At 32.1% G+C, this 22,041-nt stretch overlaps 1 protein-coding gene across 4 annotated transcripts in view; it reads right to left on the reverse strand.

Annotated features, from left to right (window-relative positions):
- Rev3l (REV3 like, DNA directed polymerase zeta catalytic subunit) overlaps positions 1-22,041 on the reverse strand; it is a 184,880-nt gene that overhangs the window by 15,101 nt on the left and 147,738 nt on the right. For 3 of the 4 annotated variants that reach the window (XR_009225459.1, XM_046429923.2, XM_046429925.2), the window contains exons 23-28: positions 21,122-21,366; positions 20,050-20,158; positions 17,893-18,099; positions 16,027-16,136; positions 9,440-9,554; positions 3,836-3,973 (exon numbers count right to left, since the gene is read on the reverse strand). Coding sequence is in view for 3 of the 4 variants with exons in the window: in XM_046429923.2 (XP_046285879.1) it covers positions 3,836-3,973; positions 9,440-9,554; positions 16,027-16,136; positions 17,893-18,099; positions 20,050-20,158; positions 21,122-21,366 (924 nt within the window). In the remaining variant the exon portion in view is untranslated. Of the gene's footprint in view, positions 1-3,835; positions 3,974-5,671; positions 5,786-9,439; positions 9,555-16,026; positions 16,137-17,892; positions 18,100-20,049; positions 20,159-21,121; positions 21,367-22,041 lie in introns of those variants that run through there. The other variant, XM_058574388.1, reaches the window with a different exon arrangement.

Here is a 22,041-nt window from a genome sequence, read left to right on the forward strand (position 1 = left end):
GGTAGAAGCAGTAATAAAAAGCCTTCCAAGAAAGAACCAGGACCAGATGGATACTCAGCTGTATTCTACCAGATCTTTAGGGAACAACTAATGCCAATACTCCTTGAATGATTCCATGAAATAAAAAGGGATGGAACACTTCCAAATCAGTAATATGAAGCCAGCATCACCTTTGTACCAAAACCCGATAAGGAAATGTCAAGGAAGGAAAATTACAGACCAATATCCCTGATGAACTTAAATGTATAAATACTTAGTAAGATATTCACAAGTTGTATTTAACAACATATTAAGAAGATTGTAAAATTAGGTTTTATTCCAGAGATGTAAAGAAAGTTTAATATACAAAAAACAATAAATGTAATACACACAAAACATAAATAGAATTAAGGACAAAATCACTTAGTCATCTCAATAGATGCAGAAGGGCCTTTAACCAAACTCAGTGATAAAACACTGAAGAAACTAGGGATAGAAGAACAAAATCACTTAGTCATCTCACCTAGATGCAGAGAAGGCCTTTGACCAAACTCAGTGATAAAAACACTGAAGAAACTAGGGATAGAAGGAACCGATCTCAACATGATAAAGGTCATATGTGAAAAACCCAAAGCCAACCCTGTAGTAAGTATGGAAAAACTGAAAACATTTTCTTTAAAAAAATTGAAAAAAATTTCTTTAAAATCTACTCTCACCATTCCTATGTAATATAGTACTAGAATTCTAGCCAGAGCTATTAAGCAAGAAAAAGAAATGAAAGGGATAAAAATTAAAAAGGAAGAAGCAAAAATATCACCATTGGCAGATTATATGATCTTTACCTAGAAGATCAAAAAACTTCACCAGAAGACTTCTAGAGCTAATCAATTTTACAAAGTAGAAGGTTACAAAATCAACATACAACATAAATATATACCAATGATAAATCTGCAGAGAAAAAAATCAGGAAAACAATTTCATTCACAATAGCCTCAAAACAAATAAACAAACAACAACAACAACAAAAACCACAAAAAGAAAAACAAACAAACCTAAGAATAAATCTAACCAAGGAGGTGAAAGACCTCTACCATAAATCATAGGACATTGAAGAAAGAAATTTAAGAGCCCAGAAGATAGAAAGATTTCCCATGTTCATGGATAAACAGAATTAAATGCCATACTACCAAAAGCAATTCACAGATTCAATGCAATCCCCATCAAAATACAAATGGCATTCTTCAAAGAATTAGAAAACACAGTCCTGAAATTCATTTGTAGGAATACAAGCAATATAGCCAAAACAGCCAAAGCAATTCCAAGCCAAAGAAGCAATGCTGGAGGCATCACAATACCTGACTTCAAATTATATTACAAAGCTATAGTAACAAAAACTGCATGGTACTGGCATAAAAGCAGACACATAGACGAATGGTACATAATAGAAGATACGCAGAAAATTACACATCTACAGTAATCTGATCCTTGACAAAGGTAAAAACATACACTGGAGAAAAGACAGCCTTTTAAACAAATGATGATGGGAAAACTGGTTATTCAAATGCAGAAAAATGGGACTAGACCTTTCTCTCTCACCCTGCACAAAAATCAAATCAAAATGGATCAAACACCTAGGAATTAGAACAGAAACTATGCAAGTCCTAGAAGAAAATGGAGGATTTAACACTCCAGCATAGAGGCACAGACAACAACTTTCTCAATAGGAGCCCTAAAGCTCAGGAAAAAAATGCCAAGGGTTAATAAATAAGATGGCATCAAATTAAAATGCTTCTGCTGAGCAAAGGAATCAATTAGGAATGGAAAAGAAAACCCACATAATAGTAGAAAATCTTTGTTAGCTACTCTTCTGATAGAGGATTAATATCTAAAAATATAAAGAACTCAAAAAAAAAATTTACATCAAAAACTAAATAACTCAATTAATAAATGGGCAAATGAATTAATCAGACACTTCTCAAAAGCAGAAACACAAATGGCCAATAAATACATGAAAAAATGTTCAACATCTTTAGCAATTAAGGATTTCACCTCACACCAGTCAGAATGGCAGTCACAAAGAATACAAACAATAATAAATGCTGGAAAAGATGTGGAGAAAAAGAAACACTTTTACACTATTTTTGGAAATGTACATTAGTACAACCACTATGGAAATCAGTATGGAGGTTTCTCAAAAGACTAGGCATACAGCCACTGTATGACCCAGTTATACCACTCCTTGGTATACATCCTGAAAATTATATATAAAGTCATCATACTACAGTGATACATGCATACTCATGCTCATAGCTGCAAAATTCACAATGGCCAAACTATGGAACCAGCCTAGATGTCAAATCAATGGATAAATAGACAAAGTAAATGTCTCTCTCTCTCTCTCTCTCTCTCTCTCACACACACACACACACACACAAAATGGAGCTGTATGCAGCCATAAAGAAAAATGAAATTTTGTCATTTATAGGAAAACTAACAGAACTTAAGGTTATTATGTTAAGCAAAATAAACCAAACTCAGAAGGTCAAGGGTGGTATGTTCTCTTCCATATGTGGGAACTAGAGAGGAAAAATGAAAAGCGTTTGGATCTCTTGAAAATCAGTGGGAGATCAATCAGTAGGAGATGGACCAGAGTGTAAAAGGTCTGAGAAGGGAGGGGGAACATGGTGTGGGGGATACTGGCCCAATTACATTGGTATATTATGTGCATGTATAAATATACAACAAAAAATCTCATCATTATGTACAACTATAATGCATCAATAAAAATGTGGAAAGAGAAAAACAGCCTTTTGTCTTTTTATAGTACTGATAAATAATTGTGACAGAGTTTTCTTTGTTGGAAATATTTCAAAATGGCCAACATGTAATGGATTTATGTAGTGGATTGAATCTAAGTTAATTCCAGGTGAAAATTACATATTTTATTCTGAATCCCAGAAACTATATGTATTTATATAATATACAATAAACTATATGTAATTATATAATATATAATTGTTAATTTAGCTTAAGTACAACTCTGTGGACAGGGAAAGAGTTATCTGATGGCATCTCTTACAGAAATTACTGTATAGTAATATCCCAAATTCACATAATATTATATATGGCTTTTAATGATCTCATTAAACTCAGTATAGAGGGAGCAATTCCCATCTGTGCTACTTATTTTTGGTTTGCTAAAGGAGTCTAAGAAAAAAATACTATGGTGAAAATTATTATAGTAGAGAAATTTAGGTAATTTATAGTAGCACTGTTCTTAAATTGGCTTATTTTATAATTGATAACTAAAGTAAACGAAATTTCAGTTAAACTGGAATAGACTGTATTAGTTATGAAATTTATGGTAGTTTCTCTTCTTCATCCCACTCCCTACCTTTTGGGAGCTATTATATGACTATACATCCTACTATCATGTCTAAGTGATAGACAAGAACTCTTACCAGTTCATGTTGTGTTGCCTTTTTTTTTTTTCCTTTTTGAGATGGGGTCTTGCTATGTTACCCAGACTAGACTTAAATTCGTGGGCTCACGATTGATTGTCCCACTTCAGTCTCTTGAGTAGATAAAACTATAGGCACAACACCACTGTACCCGATTTACATTTTATTTTTCAACAATTTTGATAAAACATAAAATATGGGAAGAAGCCACACACATACACACATACACATACACACAAAATTAGAAAGAAAATCTCAAAATTCACATAGTATCCTCCTATAGAGTTATATATTGTTATGTAGGATATAGTTCCTTCACCTCAATGTGTGCTTAAGTATACTTATATTTTCATCAGAGTCTTTAGCCACTTATTTTTTTACACGATAGAACTTACCTTAGAAACAGCAGGGCAAGAATCTCTTCTAACTGTTTCTATTCCTTTTGCATCAAATACTGGGTCCTTTTGATCCAGTGTTTCATACATGTAACCTACATACCTCTTTTTTGTTTGTAAAACACAGGGCAAATATACCTATAATGAAATTAAGAAAATGTCTCTCAGTAACCATTTTTTCCCATCATGAACTTTCATTTTTATGTCTTTCTGTTCTCTCTTCTCAAATATAATTAATAAAAAATTCAAAATATGACTTGGGATATAATGAATTCATATACCAAAACCTTGATAAGAAAGCACACAAAATGAATTATCTTTACTTCTTTACCACTCACTACTCTTCTGGCACTACCAATTCTGCTCCTACCTCAATTAATACTGCTTTATCAAAAGTAATCAATCATGGGGGCTGAGGTTGTGGCTCAGTGGTAGAGTGCTGGCCTAGCATGCGTGAGGCAATGGTTCAATCCTCAGCACCATATAAAATAAAACAAAGGTATTGGGTCCACCTATAATTAAAAAATAAATATTAAAAAAGTTATCAATCATATTTTCAACAATTTAAAAATTAATTTACATCTACATATGGCACAAATTTTAAAAAGTTATGAGAATAGGGCTGGGAATGTGGCTCAAGCGGTAGCACGCTTGCCTGGCATGTGTGGGGTGCTGGGTTCGATCCTCAGCACCACATAAAAGTAAAAATAAAGATGCTGTGTCCACCAAAAACTAAAAAATAAATATTAAAAAATTCTCTCTCTAAAAAAAAAAAAAACAAAAAAACATGAGAATATACAGTGAGAAGCCTCTTAGCGGAACTTCTTCCCTAGAGGCATCCTATTATTGGTTTTCTGTATATCCTTACAGAGATAGTTTGGGCAAATGTATATACAGATATGCTCTTCTTCTCCATACAATGGTAGCTTACCATATACACCATTCTTCATCATGCTTACTTATTTTGGAGCGCATTCCATCCTAGTATAGAAAGCTCATTTTGATTTTTGTAGTTACAAAGCAGTCTACTGAATGGGTTACCATAATTTATGTAACCAGTAACCTTCTATAAGTCATTTAGGATGTGTTTTCTTTTGGGGTGGTGGTGTTGGGAATTGAACCCAGGGCCGTGCATACTAGACAGGTATTCCACCACTGAGCTACATTCTCAGCCCATTTAGGATGTTTTCAATCTTTAGAAATTATAAATAATGTTCTAGTAAACTACCTTGCATGAATTAATCTGTCAGATAAATTCCTTCAAGTAGAATTCCAGGTTCAGTCGTGTATTCCTTTTTTTTTTTTTAAAAGAATTTAGTTTTTTTTTAAATTAAAAAAATTTTTTTTAGTTGTTGATAGTCCTTTATTTATTTTACATGGTGCTGAGAATCGAACCCAGTGCCTCACATGTGCCAGGCAAGTGTGCTACCCATGAGCCACAACCCCAGCCCTAGTTTTTTTTTTTTTAAATTAAGAATTTAGTTCTTTCTCTTGTACCGAAGCTTCCCCCGACCTTTTAAAAATATTTAAATATTTCTCTTTTGAGACGGGATCTTACTATATTAACCAGGCTGGTCTTGAACACTTGGGTTCCACTGATGCTCCTGATTATCTGGGACTACAAGTATATACTACTATGTCCACCATATCTGTTTTTTCTTAATTGACAAAGATTTTATATAGTTATCATTTTATATATTTATATTTTAAGTATGTATACACTATGGAATGTCCAAGATTTATCGATAATCACATTAACTGTAAATGATCCAACTATCCAAATTAAATTAAAAGGCAGAAATGATCAGACTAAATTAAACAGTAAGAGTCTACTACTTTAGGGCTGGGACTGTGGCTCAGCGGTAGAGCACTCTCCTAGCACGGGCGGGACTCGGGTTCAATTCTCAGCACCACATAGAAATAAAAGCATTGTATTGTGTCCATCCACATCTAAAAAATAAATATTAAAAAAAAAGTTAAAAAAAAGAAATCCACTTTAAACATAAGACATAGGTTAAAAAATGGAAATAGTTACACATATTAACACTAATCAAAAGAAAGCCATGGTAACTACATTAATATTAGAAATATTCCTTCAACAGAAGGAATATTATCAAAGATAAAAGTATCAAGATGACACATAATCCTCAATGTGCATGCACCTAATACAGAAACCTTGAAATACATGACATTGAAACTGACAGAACTAAAAGAACAAACAGGCAAATAATCCATGACTATAGTGGAGACTTTAGCCCCTCTTAGTAACTGAAAGAAAATCAGTGAGAATATAGAAAGCTTTAAAATATTATGAGTTATGTTCTTTGACTAAAACATAACTAAATTAAATAATCACAAAAAGATTTCTGGAAAAAATCCCTAATAACTGGAATTTAACACATTTCTAAGTAATTTATAGTTCATTATCACTGAAGCAAATGAATAATGACAACAAAGATATCAAAATTTGTAGCTAAAGCAAGGTTTTAGAGGGAAATATCTTTCAAAACTTATCAAGAAAAGAAATATAAACCAAACCCATAGAAAGTGGAAGAAAGGAAGAAAAAAACAGAATGTAAATTGATGAAATAGTTCTTCAAAGAGTTCAATAAATGAATAAACCTTTAGCTAGAATGAACAGTAAAAAAAAGAAAAAAATTACCAATACCATAAGTGAAAAGAAAGTATCATTAAAGATCTTACAGATATTAAAATATAAAAAATTCATGTCAATATATTTGACAACTTAAAAGAAATGGTCAATTCCTTGATAACTGACATGAGAAGAAAATATGACTAATGTAGTATGTATTAAAGATGTTTAATTTATAATTAAAAACCTTTCTCCAAATAAAAATTCTGACTTCCAGATGATTTCACTGGTGAATTTCATCAACCATTTAAGGAAGAAATAATTGTATCAATCTTATACTTTTTTTCTGTTAGAAACTAGAAGAGGGAACGCTTTCAACTCATTTAATGAGGGTAGGCTTTTCTTGTCCTAAAACCAGACAAAGATAATATAAGAAAATAAAACTACAGATCAGTATATAACATGAAGAAATAAACAATTCTTAACAAATGTTAAGTGGTTTTGTTGTTAAATTTAGGTCTATGATCTATTTCAGGTAAACATTTGTGTATTCTTCAGGGAAGATGTGAGTCTTCTTTGAATCTCTTGGCATAGTTCTTGCTTCATAGTAAGTAAATGACATATATATTGTTGTGTCCATCTACATCTAAGCTCAGGGGTGCCTTATCACCTAATCACATCCCCAGTTCTTTTTTAATTTATGTTTTTAAATTTGAGACAAGGTTTCACAAAGTCACCTTTGATTCTTTTCTCCGTTTCCACATCTGCCTTCCTAAATCAATTACTTCTAAGTATTGCCCATACTCTTTCTCAGTATTTCTTGAATTATCCTCTCTTTATATTCCCTATTGTTGTTTCACTGGTTCAGGCTATAGGCATTTCTGTTTTGGGATTCTTTTCTTCCCAATCCATCTGATATACCACTGTGAGGCCAACCCTAATCAAATAGCTCTGATCATGTCATTCTCTTGTTTGATAATTGCTGTAGTTTAAATGTGTCCCTTCAGTGGACAAAATTAAGATGTTGCAAATGTGATGGTATTCAGAGGTAGGTCCTTTGAGAAGTAACCATATCATGGGGACTCCTTCTGTCATGATGGGATTAGGTGCCCTTACGGATGAGCTTGATAGGTGGAGGTTGCCCCTTTTTTGGCCTTCTGCCTTCCACCATATGAAGATGTTGCAAAAAGGCCTTTACCAATTACCAGATGCTGGTCCCTTGATCTTGAACATCCCAGCCTTCAGAGCTGTGAGAAACAAATTTCTGTTCTATATAAATTACTCAGTGTGAGGTTATTATGTTATGGCAACAAAAGTAGACTAAGATAATAACCTCTATTGAAGAAAATTTAAACACTTCAGTTTGGCATTCAAGATATTTTATAAGATTCTGGTCTCGATTTCATTTTTCCAAATTCAACTCCTGCTACTCTATATTTTCCTTATTATATTTTTCAACCCCATAACTTTCTACCTGTCATTTTCTTCTGTATAGAATGATTGCAGTCCCATGTTGCCTACTGAAATTCTAAACCTTTTTTAAAAAATATATATATTTTTTAGTTGTAGGTGGACACATACCTTTATTTTTAATGTGGTGCTGAGGATCAAACCGAGTGCCTCACGCATGCTAGGCAAATGCTTGACTTATGAGCCACAACCTTAGCCCCCCTAAACTTCTTTATTTGTGTGTGATGCTGGGGATTGAACCCAAGGCCTTGCATAATATGCTAGGCAAACACTGTACTATTGAACCAAATCTCCAAGTCCTAATCATTTTTCAAAGTTCTACATTATCCCCATATGGAGAGTCTTCCGATCAAGATCAGGAAGACATAATTCTTTCTTTATTGTGGGTGTTCTTTTTCTTTTCCTTTAGTACTGGGGATTGAGCTCAGGGGTGCCTTATCACCTAACCACATGCCCAGTTCTTTTTTAATTTATGTTTTTAAATTTGAGACAAGGTTTCACTAAGTTGTTGAGGTTGGCCTCGAACTTGCAATTCTCCTGTCTCAGCTTCCCAAATCTCAGAGATTACAGATGTGTGCCATAATGCTCAGTTTTTGTGTTCTTATATGACTTAGATCGATTACTTTTATGAAAATTTTGTTAAGTTGATAAGAGATTACACACACACACACACACACACACACATATATATATATATATATATATATAAAGGTATATACAAAGATTACAAATTATCTATATATATATAAAAGACTTTATATATATATATATATATATATTCATATTCTTTCTTTTCATTTACTGGCTCTGAGGAGGAGGGTTGTATGTTATAATTCTTTGTATTTGACACAAAAATACTAAGGCTAAATATGTTTTATATAGAAAGAACTAAATACATATCTAAAGGATAGTGAAAAGAATCAAAAGTCCCTGTGGCACACTATATTTTGCAAAGACCATATCTTTCATACCACATGGTCTTCTTATGATGTTGTCATTCTTCCTATTAATAGAAGGGGTTCCTTAGGTCTAGAGAGGCTTGTGACATGGTGTGATTGTGAGACTGTGTTGTAAAAAGCAAAACAGTTCTGGTCTACTTCTCTTTGGGATGTTCACTCCTAGAACCCAGCCATAACACTGTCAGGAAGAACAAGCAGGTCTGGGAAAAGGTCATGAGTAGTTAGTTAAGTTCATGTCCCTACCTGTAGCTGGCATCAACAACCAGACATGAGGATAGGCAAACTTCAGATGATTTCAGCCCTTAGCTGTTGACTGGATTATCCTCAGATATTGGTTAAGTTACATTTAGCCTTTAATTCTTCCCAGCTGAGGACCTATATATGGTGGAGTAGAGGCAAGCTAACCATGCTGAACCTTTTCTGAATTTCTGAGTCATAAAATATGTGAGGTTATTTTACACCATTAAGTTTGAGGTGCCCTGTTTTATAATAATAGTAACTAACACAATGTATTAAAAACTCAGAAGTCTTTAGAAGATATGTAAATTTTATATGTGATTATTAGAATTATATTCCTCTTACCTTTTCAAATTTCAGTTTCACTGGTTTAGGATTGGTAGCAGTTACAGCTTCGGCAATTTCTTGACCAATCTTAAAAGACTGCTCCTTTGTGGCTCCTTTCAGTAGCACAAACATACTAAGGAAATTAAAAATGTAATAGGTAATGAGGAAGTCATTGTGACAAAAATTTTATCAAGAATAACTTTCCTGGCTAATACTGTCTAAACCAAAGAAAACATCCCTGCCCCTTTACTCTTTCTTACTAAATTGATTTCTATCTAAGCTTTCCTGTTTTATCATACTTTCCTGGTGTTTCATGGTGTACTTTGTTACAGAGCTTTAAGATACAAGTATTTCTAACTTAGCTCCATAGAAAATAGCTCAGATAACATAGCTGCTAAGAAGTTCCTGAATCAAACAGTGGAAAATTTGGGCTGGGGAGGTAGTTCACTGTTAAGAGAGCTTGCCTAGTACATGTGTGAGTCCCTCGGTTCAATTCTTAATAATGCATTAAAAACAACAACAAAAAAGACTAAACAAAAAACCAAAATACACACACGCACAAGGACAAGGAAAATTTACTTGTGAGATGGCAGGAAATTTCCTTCTATTATTATCCAATTAAAAAGACACACATATATCTTGTAATCTATGTTTGCCAAAGAGTAGTTACAACCTAAAGACACCAAGAACAACACAGCCATCTGTAATTCTACCATTCGGAAAAAAGGGACTATAAACATTTTGTGTTTATCTGTAAATTTTTTTCTTATATGTTGTCACAGATCATATAGTCTGATAACCTTCTCCTTACATTTAATGATATATTGTGAATATTTTCCATGTCACTTAGTTCTTTAACATTATTTTAATAGTAGCACTGTATTTATTCAACAATTAATCAAACTCCTACCACTGAAAATTCAGGTTGTTGTTTATTTATTTATGCTAAAATTTCATATAAAAATTACTTCATACACCTGTGATTATATTCTTAGAACAAATTTCTAGAAGTGAAATTTCTGGGCAAATAATGTATACTGAAAAAATATTTTTTAAAAAATAGTATGAATTCCAAGAAAGGTATTTCTGATGTACAATTCCATAAGCAATGTATATAAATCAAGAGGAAGGATTTGTTATACAGATTAAAAAATATTTTAAAAGAATTCATAAAACAAAATTATACATTTTTTTTCTAATTTAATTCAGCTAACTTTATATTTCAGTATATACTGATATATAATATATTGTAATTTGAGCACCAACACAGAAATAATAGCCAATAAATGTAGTATTTAAGCAAGAGAGATTATCAAGTTCATCTCCACTTATTTTGGTGGAAAGACATTAAATATCAGAAACAGATAACAGATAATACCTTAAAGCACGACTTTAAGATTCCTGTTTCTGGGCCTGGGGTTGTAGCTTAGAGGCAAAGCACTTGCTTAACATGTGTGAGGCCCTGGGTTTAATCTTCACAGCATTAAAAAAAAAAAAAATTCTTGTTTCTAGCCACATAAACTAATCTTATGTCTGATAAATGTTTTTCTATTGGACTTAAGTCCCGTTTGGATGATTTCTTTAGAATGCTGGAGACAGTACTTGTCTTAGAGCTGGCAAAGTTTGCAAAAAGGAATAATTTATTCAGATTTGCTTAAGTTCCTTAAAATAAAAATTGTTTCAATTTGAATTAATTTTAACATTTTAATTTTAACAGGTAGGAAAAAAGGCCTTGAATAGCTAATTATTACCTTTAAGCTAGGCTATACTCTGAAATGCTTGAAGTTTTTTGTATTTTCTTTTTAGGCACATCTGATGATCATTATACCACTACAGCCTTATATTTTACTAGATTATTATAAAGTTTCCTTTTGAGTAGTTTTTTTTTTTTTTTTTTGAGGTGCTAGGAATTGAACCTAGGTCCTTGTGCATATTAGGCAGCCACTCCACTATTAAGCTTATATCCCCAGCTCCAAAATTTCATTTTGGAACGGTATTTTTTATGGTATAAGTACCATAAAAATCAAGATATAGAACATTTTTATCACTCCCCAAAGTTCCTTTACATATTTTTTTTAAGGGGGAGAGAGAGAGAGAGAGAGAATGAATCTTTTTTTTTTAATATGGACACAATACAATGCCTTTATTTTTATGAGGTGCCGAGAATCGAACCCGGGTCACGCCCGAGCTAGGCGAGCGCTCTATCACTGAGCCACAATCCCAGTCCTTACATATTTTTTTAATTTTTTACACTACTCCTGGCCTCAAGAATAACATGACGTGTTTCCTGTTATTATATGTTAGTTCTACTTTTTTCAAAAATTTCATAGAAATAGAACAATATGGTATATTCTTTCTCTCTTATATATTGGCTTCTTTCATCCAGCACAACTTTGAGATTCATTCATGGTGTTGAAGTAACAGTAACTGGTTCCTTATTTTATTGTTGAGTAGTAATCCATTGTATACACTGAAATTAATACATTATATTCCATTATAAACAAGTGGATATACCACCATTTGTTATCCATTTAACCTTTGATGGACATGTGAACTGTTGACAGTTTTGGACTAATATGAATAAAATACCAATGAAGATTTGTATATAAGTTTTTGCACAGACTTATGTTCTTACTTCTCTTAGATAAATATCAAGAAAAGGAATTGCTGGGTCATAGGTGAAGGGTATGCTTAATTTCATATGTGACTGCAAAGCAGTTTTTATGAAAAATAAATGATGAATGCAAACATTTTAAAATTAAAGTACACATACACATGTTTCTAAAAGGTTCTAGAACAGGCAAAACTATGTGTTAGTCATACTGCCTAACACAAAAGCTTCTGATACAGAGATAAGTGGTTGCATGGGGTGGTGAAATGAGGGTGAGGTACTGATTACAAAAGGGGAAATGAGAGAACTTTTTAGGGTAATAGAAATGTTCTGGGTCTATACATTTTTATACTGAAATATATACTGTAAACTTTTTTGTTAAAATTTAACTCAATAAAAGTGATAAAAGTATATATGTAACTGTACATACACACAAAATTAGGCTGTCCAAGCACACTTCACTCTTCAATTTACCAGATGGACTGAATGACCACAGCATCATATACACACTTCTAGAGTAGCTCTCACTACTATATTTTCTAATTTTCCTCCCCTTCCTCTCTCCTAATTAGAATGCGTGCTCTACAGGGACAGTTAGATATAAGAGACTATATACCATACAATTCCATTTAAATAAAATTCTAGAAAAACAATTTATTCATATACACGTATATATTTTAAGTTATTATTAAAGGGTTTATATTTGAGATTTTACCCAGTAGTGTTAGTGGGTTTGTTGGTGGCTATACTGTTTTGGACAATTTGATTTGGTGTCAAGTTTCAAGAGAGCGGGCTCATGATCAGTGAAAGTTTTGCATCTCTTAAAAGAATAAAGAAGACTAGCCTAAAAAGGGAAAGAATGTTTTAAGCTTGTTGTGGTGGCACATGCTTGTATTCCCATCTACTTGGGATGCTGAGGCAGGAGGATCTGAAGTTCCAGGCCAGCCTCAGAGAGTTAATGAGAACCTGTCTCCAAATAAATAATTAAAGGCCTGTGGATGTAGCTCAGTAGTCAAGTGCCCCTTGATTCAATCCCAGTACAGGGGAAAAAAAAAAAAATTTAAATGTGCTTCTATTTGTCACCGGAGCTTTAAAATTATAGGAAAAACACTTGTCTTTGAGTTAAGAGGTTGAAATAAACATTTTGAGCAATGATTTTCATGATACAGAAGAAATGAGTGGCAACATGAGAATCATCTAGTAGGTTTTTCTTAATTATATTCAGGTGAATTTCCCAAAAGATTCTGATTCAAGCTCCCTACACAAGGTATGTGTCTTGTCAAAAGTCCTTTGCTATCCTGCCGAAGAAATCACTATTATAGAGAGCTTAAATCACTGATGAGAGTAGGTTATATCCCACTGGATGGGATAAATATGATTGATAACCATTATTATATGTAATAATTGAGCTATTATAAAATTAATATAAGGTGTTTATTACATTTTTAAAATGGACAATAAAGAATAACTGCTTCAGAAGAAAAGTACCCTTGAATCCTTCTGCTGCTTTGTTAACTGATCTCTCTTATCAAGATCCCGAAATTCTTTATGAATCCTAATTCTTGAAAGTAGAGGAAGACACAGCAGTCATTCATCATCACCTATCAAATTTCCTGCATTCTTTTTTTCCTTTAATTTTTATTGTTGGTTGTTCAAAACACTACATAGTTCTTGACATATCATATTTCACACTTTAATTCAAGTGGGTTATGAACTCCCATTTTTACCCCGTATACAGATTGCAGCATCACATAAATTTCCTGCATTCTGATAAGGCAACTGAGCCTCAGAGGAGATAAGTGACTTATTAATTGCCACTCAGTTAGCTAGCAACATAGCTAAACTGAGAATCTATGTCTTCTCTCTTAGTTGAGAACTTTTTTCACTCTACCACGCATTACTTATTATACTTAGAACACTTTTCTCAACCTTCTATCCTCACAGACACAAAATTAAGTTTAACAAGAGAAAAGTAATTACTAAGGAATAAAATATTATTGGATAGGTTCGAATTCTATAGGACCAAAAACTACAAACCCAGATTTTTTTGGCATTTCTAATAACCTATTTGTACTCTGCTGGGGTGATGTTACTGTTAACTGATACAAATTTTGAAAAATTTGAATCAGTTAACAGTAACAAATTTGGGCCTTATACAAATTTTGAAAACATTTGTTGAATGAATCAGGTAGTGAATGATGATTAAAAGTTCTAATAACACTGCAAATAATTTCATTGATTTGAGTCATAAAATACTTGTGAAATCTGATATACAGAGACAGCACCAGTGAGGAAACAAAACACAAGGTACTAATTTATGGCTTCATTACTGACTAGTTGGGTGATCTTGGGAAATTTTCTTACTTAAGGAAAATTTTTCTTAAGCATCACCTCAGGCACATTTTAAGGCTTCCTAAGGTTCCATCCAACAGCATATAAACTGCTGGTCTAAAAAAACTATCAAAATCTTCTTTCACTTCTAACATTCTGAAAGCCTCTGAATTCATAAAGATCTTAAAGGGTACATAACATAATTTACCCTTTATAATAATTATTTATCTGTGTATGGGGTGAAGGTGGGAGTTCATAACCCACTAGAATCAAAGTGTGGAATATGATATGTCAAGAAATTTGTAATGTTTTGAACAACCCACAATAAAAAATTAAAAAAAAAAAAAAAAAAGATATAAGTGGAATTTTTCACATTAAAAGCAGTTTATATTGACCGGATTCCTGTATATATGGTTTGTTTACAGATCACTATCTCTTGACCAATCAGAATCACATTTTCTGATTCTGTGTGTCAACAACTGGCATATACAAACCCCAAATTAAAATACATAATTTAAATGTTTAACTTTCTCATAAAATATTTTATGAGGAATTTCACAAGGTAAAGAATTTTATTTTAATAGCTTTTATTTTTCTAGAACATGCAGCAGAAGTAGTTTCATTGAATAGTGAAATACCCAAAGCCAAACTAAGGAATGGCTTTCAATGAGGAACATTAAGAAGTATGGATCATTATGGGTTTGATAATTTGAAACTATCCCCACTGCTTGTAATGAAATAGGCACTATATTAAACAAAATCTTATTCAGCATTAATACGATAATGCTGACTGTATGTACATTTTAAAGAACTGAAGAAGATTAAATGCTGTTTAAAAATTACTTATAAACTATTTTTAGTGATTAGAAGCATTATCACCTATTGCTCTGTTGTAATGTGATCAGAGGTCCTTAGGCAAGTGCTGTTAGCATAATCACACTGTTGTAAGTCCTTAATATTAAAAAAAATTTCAGTCTTCAAAATTTGCATACTATCTTTATTCTAAGAAGAATTTTAATAAGTCATATAAAGAAGATGTTACATAAATAACTGATCCCTGAAAATTTTCAGCAAGAACAGAAGCAGTCTGGTGTTAGTAATTCTCAATTCAAGAATAATGGGCTTATGGAAGTCAGCACACTTTGGAATCAAATTGAAAACTGTATATTTTTCTATACACATTTTTCTATGTGCACTTCTCTTAAGTGCACATATTTTGAAGCCTAATAAAAAGTTAAATGCTGTCACAACTTTGGCCGCTATCCTTCAAAAATAGTTTTAATTATTTTAAGATACAAAATTAAATTGAGAGCTTCCACTATTAAGAAGAATTACATTAAAAGCAGTTTTTAAAAAAAGTAGACTAGAGTCCTGTGTATTTTTTTTTTTTTAACAGATCACTATCTACTTGGCCAAGAGCTGCCTGGAGGAATGCTACTAGAATCTTTACAGTCTGAGCTCAGGACACTTACCCTTTCTGTCTCTTAAGATTGCATCTATAAATCAGGACCTGTATTAACACAGATCAGGAAAGCATAACAACTGGCAATCACTTAAGTAGAACTTTATTTTTTGGAAAGGGTTACCAGTAAGCCATTTCAAACACTGAAATGAAGACATGAAAAGAGGGAAAAAGACAACAACAAAACCCCAAATCCATTACCTGTCAGTATCGCCATATACAACCCTAGCACCCCATTTCTTGGTATCATTCACCAGTTTAATTGCTCTTTCCAGGGTCTCTCTGGCTTTGTGAACAATACTATCACCAACCTATTTGTATAAACACATTGGACATAATTTGTTAACATAGCTCAGTATAAGCCAAAAAGACTTTAACATTTAAACACTTTAATTACCATTTCTAGATATGAAACAAAAAGAAAACAAAATAGCCACGAATGTCATCATTCTTTCTACAAATATTAAATCAAATGAGATGAACTTAAAAGGCCCAAGCAACATGAAGACTTTCCTTGAGTGTGGGAGAGAACTGCTAATAAAAATTCTGTTTATTCTAAGGTCAAAATGTTTATATATTTTAAGAGAAGTATTATTTCTTGTTATGGTTTAAATATGTCCCCCCAGATTCATATATTGGAAACATAATTCCCAATCCAACAGTGTTGAGAGGTGAGATCTTTAAGAGGAGATTAGGTCATGATAACTAAGTTTTCATCCATGGGTTAATGTTATTACTATGGGAGTTATTACAGGAGTGAGTTCCTGATTAAAGCATGAGTTTAGCCTCCTTTCATCTCACTTGTTCTTGCATATGCTCTCTTGCCTTTCTGACTTCTGCCATGGGATGATTCAGCAAGAAGACCCTTGCCAAATGTATTTTTTGATTTTAGATTTCCCAGTCTCAGATATTTGTTAGAGCAGCATAAAATGAACGTTTCTGATTATTTTGTTATAAAAATACAGTAATAAAAACTTTAAAATTCAGAGGCTGGGAATTAATTAGGAAATGTAGAAATGGCTTAAAAAATTTGATATTTTTGTTTTGCTTTAGTAGTATAATAATTTCCATTTTTTTCTTCTAGATCATATAGATCAGCGTTTTCAAATATAATAATATAAACTCCTAGGACTGATAAAAGTTTTGTTTTATATTTCTTAAATCTATAGAAACATAAAACTTAATACAAACTTATTATTGCTTATAGACTTTATAATTATAAAATTAAAAAATTTATCTAGTACAAACAAAATCATTACCAAAAAATTCAAGTTAGCAGCATTATTTTTTGCATTATGGATAGTATTTTGTTACTTTCAATGTGAATATTCCACTGTCTTGCATAGGTTTTTGGAGTTCACTTTGCCTACTATGAGCTGTGTGGGGATTCATTCTTCCTTTGCTTTTCACTTATTTAACCACTTGTAAATCTGGTATATCACTATATCTTCTGGCCTTCTTTTGGCATAAGAGGGTCATTAACATCGTAAGTTTACACTGTTCTTTCTCTCACTAATAAATTATTATTCACTGTATTTGTGTTCATATCAAATAAACATTTTAAGAAATTTGTCTTATTCTATGAAAAATGTCTTTTAATTTTCAATGATCACTATAAAAGAAAGGTTTTGCATCATATCTACTGGTATGCTAGTAAATATGGAATGATTTTTATTTATTCTGATATTCAGATAAGCCAACCCATCTATAATGAGATCTCTATTTAGCACATGTGAAGGAATTATTTAGTTTCAAAGTTATTGTAAACACCATTATAAAACTGTCACTGCAACCTAATGCTAACAGTTGGATCCAGATAATGTAGGAATATATGTATGCTAATTTTTAAAACTATTGCTAAAATTAAGACAGTTTTCATAGAGAAAACTAATAAATCCTCAATAATATTTATGTTTATAAGAACTAGCTTGAAAAAAAACTGACCCTATATTATGAAATGAAGCCCTTAATCTAAAGTTTCAAAATAAAATGAAATGCTTTAATTAACATTCATTCATTTGTTGCTGCTTCAGTCTCTTGAAGATACTAGAGATAGGCATCATTTACCTCAATACATGGCATTCTTCCAGAAAAATTAGCAGCTGTATAACCGAATGTGACATTTGCTATCAGCTTCAGTCCTAGCTGACGTGCATCGAGCATTCGTGACAGAGCTCTATCTTGCTTGTACGCCTTCATTGACTGCTTTACCATGAATCTAGTCTTCAGTATTTCTTCAAGCATTCTTGGCAGCACACCCTTTCTTACTGAAGGCTATCATGAAGAAAAAAAAGAATGTGTAAAATCCCTCAAACAGTTTAGATTTAGACAACTAAGAAGGAAACACAAAGTATAATAATTGCCAACTTTCATGAATTGTAACATGCTAACAACAGAATGGCCTTAGGACTAGTGCCCATCAATACAAAATCATCACATTCTATTTCTTTTGAAGAGGACTTTTCTCCTAAAAGGTTCCTATAATGTTTATAAATCTAATGTATCACTTCTATGTGAGCTTGAGAAGCCTCCAGGAAGGAGGATGTCAACTAGTGACCATATAACAAGTTCAAGGGAAATGTTGTTCAAAACTTTGATAAAAAACCCCCATCCTTCCAGAAAGACACATGGAACTTGTATCACTCATAAACAACCTCAGTTTTTAAGATCTCATCCTATTGACCCCACACAGTAATCTGCATGGAACTCCATTTATCTACCTTGGAAGAATGATGAGCTGGGTTGACTCTGCTGACATTCAAACCTGCAGTTCCAGGGACTCTAGGTATTTCAAATCTGATGCTTAGACCACTAAGCCATCCCCTCCGGCCTATATTTATTAGCAATCTGGAAGAGGGGATGAATAGTGAAGTGATAAAATTTGTTGTTGCCAAAAAAAAAAAAAAAAAAGAAGAAAAAGAAAAAAGAAAAAAACCATTTGTATTAATCAAGACTAGGGAGAATTTATGAGAACTCCAGTAGGAATGAAAACCATAAAACAGTATTAACTTTGATGATTCACAGACATGTGCATGTTTATATATGTTGAATCGAACAATTAAAACCTCAGGTATGGGATAATCACACTCTTGGATATTAAAAAATGTTTTCATTAAGCTTTACACATTGGGTCAAATGTAGATGTAAATTTTTAAAATGTTATTAAAGGGAGATTTTTTATATATATATATGATAATGAGAACATATTCTAACCTCTAATTCATTTAGTGTACCTCTTGAAGCAACCATAATATTCTAAGATGTAATATAAAAAGAACAGGGACCAAATAAGCAGAAATGTGCATGATATGATAACTGATTTCTATATGGGGAGAAATTTAATAAAAAAATCTATTTCCATGTCTCTGAGTAGATCTCATTTTCTATATTAGACCCTGGAAATACCACACTTAAAAAATTTCCCCAAACAGATTATACCATGATTTCTCTGGTAAAAAAAAAATTCCTCTTATCTAAATTACGAACTGCAGTTTATCATTACCTCTAACTAACAGAGAATGATACTTTTGATAAGTACGCTAGGATAAATGTGAGGACTGGTGGGGTCCACTCTACCATCAGTCACCCTACTTCATGATTCTAGTACAGACTCAGCAAAGGAAATAGAAATGAATAAAGTGGCATATTAGAAGCAATATAATCTTTCCTATTTGTCCTTAATGATTCATTTAGGAGGAGTTCCTTAGTTTCTTTTGAGGGAAAATAAAGGACAAAAAAAGGGACCCTATTATTTGTTTGGATATCTTCTTAAGAATGTAAACAAAAACCATTAGAGTGTCATTATATCTAAGGTGGTCTCCATTTGATTTAGAATAATGTAGAAAAACAATTAGTAGAGTGTATATGGTAAAGCAACTTAAAGTTTTGTGGGTACCATCTTTTGATCATCAAATTGCTATTGAAGTCTGCTAGATTCTTATACAGGGCAGACACCATGCATGTATATAAATTTATTTCTTGCAATCTTGCATTTAGTTAATGCAATTTAACAATTAAGATATTGTAAACCTAAATTCAAGTAAAACAAGATGAATGTTTTTTTTCTGAAGTGATTTCTTAGATGATTCCTTTACCTTTGACTTAATGAGATAAAATATTCAAGCAAACCTAATTTGTTTTTTATTGTGTGTCAACAATATTTAAAACTTAGCTCTTCAAAAGTTAAGCCACAGTTGATTTCTTTCATTTACAAAAGAGTATTACCTTGACAAATGCTATTCCATTTGGGGACACTGTGATATCATGCCTAATTTGGTAAAGTAAATCTGGAGGTACTTTTAGAGAGGTACAGCCAAATTTGAACTCATCATACCTGTTAAAAAAGAAAATATTAAGCAAATACTTTCTCAAATAATAGAATAATTTTTAGGCAGTTTTAGGAATCTTTCTAATTCCATTACAAATGCATTTGCAAACATCTTTTTAAACATCAATTAGTGAACATATGTTTATTTGCCTCATTACAAAAGGCAGTTCTTAAAGTATTCATAATTTATTAAAAGGACATTTCTTAAATGGTACTACACTAAAATCTATACTGAAAAAACAGATTTCAACTCAACCTATTCACCTTATATTAAGTCCTTTAAAGAAAAACTTAAACAAAAAAAGATTATAAAAATTACTTCTCCAAATCCCTTTAATGAAAAGACAGAATTACCAATACAATTTTCACAAACTTTGTCTATACACAAAAATCATTAGGAAGACTATATTTCTTGGAATTCAAGAATATCTACACCTTTGAGAATTTAAAATGTTCTTCTCATTTAGTCCATAAAATTTCATTAATATGGATTAATAAAGTACATAGTTAATTTGACTTTTTTAAAAAATCAAAGACTCTAAGAAAAGTAAAAAGGATGTGATAGCTAGAATTATAAAATCATAATCCTCAAAGTGTTCTAGTGAAAAGTGATTTATATCAACAATTAAAAATAACTTTCATGTTAACAGAAATCATAGATATTCATATAGATAAAAATAAAAAAATAAATGTATTGTGTCTAACAACAACTAAAAAATAAATATTAAAAAAGATACAAGCTTATCTATCTATTCATGATCCTCTTCATATATGCATTCTCCCAGTAAGTTGAATTAATTATATCATGATCCATGTCAGTTAGTAAGGCAACTATAATGAATGGATGCATTGTGCTACAGTCCATTCATTTTGCTCATAAGACAATGTGAGCACAAGGAGACACTCAAAGCAATTTTACTAAGAAGTATAAAGCACAACAATATAACTGCAAATCTGAAAAAGGCTTACTTTCCCAAGTTCTCCACATGGCCAAGGCAGGTTGAAAAACAGTAGTTGTATGCAATCACAATAGAAGGATACAGTGACTGGAAATCCAAAACGAGAACAGAGTTGCTATAGAAGCGTGACTCGGGCTCCATAATTAGGGGAACACACTGTGGGGCTCTCATTTGGGATCTTTGTTGAACACTAGGTGTCACAGGAATATAGTTCATAGGTTTAGCAATACGCAGCATCATTGATTCCACACGGTACTGCAAACAGGGAGAGGTGAGAATTCAGTTTAAATACAAATATATTGGTCATTTGAATATATGATAATCATTTGGGGATGTTTTGCCCTTTAGTATAAGATTGCATGACTTTTTTTTGTTACTTTACAATTATAAAGTATTATTTAGTCAGCATTCAGGTGCCTCGGAGTTTTCCTAGTCCTGTAACTTCAACAAAAACTGTAAAATAAGCAAATAATTTACAAAAAAAAAAAAAAAAGAGTCCATTTTGGAAAGACAGATAAAATTAGATTTCTTTTTATTTTAAAATACAGCTATACCTAAATAAGCAGATGCAGAGACAAATGTATAATTTGACAATTTCATTTAAGAAACTGGTCAGTATGCTGGGAATGTGGCTGTGTGGTAGAGTGCTTGCCTAGCATGTGTGAAGCAATGGGTTTGATCCTCAGCACCACATAAAAATAAATAAATAAAGTTTTTTGTTTTTTTTTAAAGAACACAATTATTGACTTCTTTAAAAAAGAAAAATTGGTCAATAATCTCTGATAAGTTTCTTTGAAAAAATTAGAGAATATGAGTTGTTAGGAGACTTGAGATACACATTTTTCAATAAGAAAATCCAAGGATTTCTGAATTGGTCCCTAGCAAAACTAAATCAAGCAATTAATGATTGTAATAACCACTATTAAAGTA

This window comes from Marmota monax, unplaced genomic scaffold (genome assembly GCF_021218885.2).
Source record: "Marmota monax isolate L192 unplaced genomic scaffold, Marmota_monax_Labrador192_F-V1.1 WCK01_AAM20220418_F8-fsc00276, whole genome shotgun sequence".
NCBI lineage: Eukaryota > Metazoa > Chordata > Mammalia > Rodentia > Sciuridae > Marmota > Marmota monax.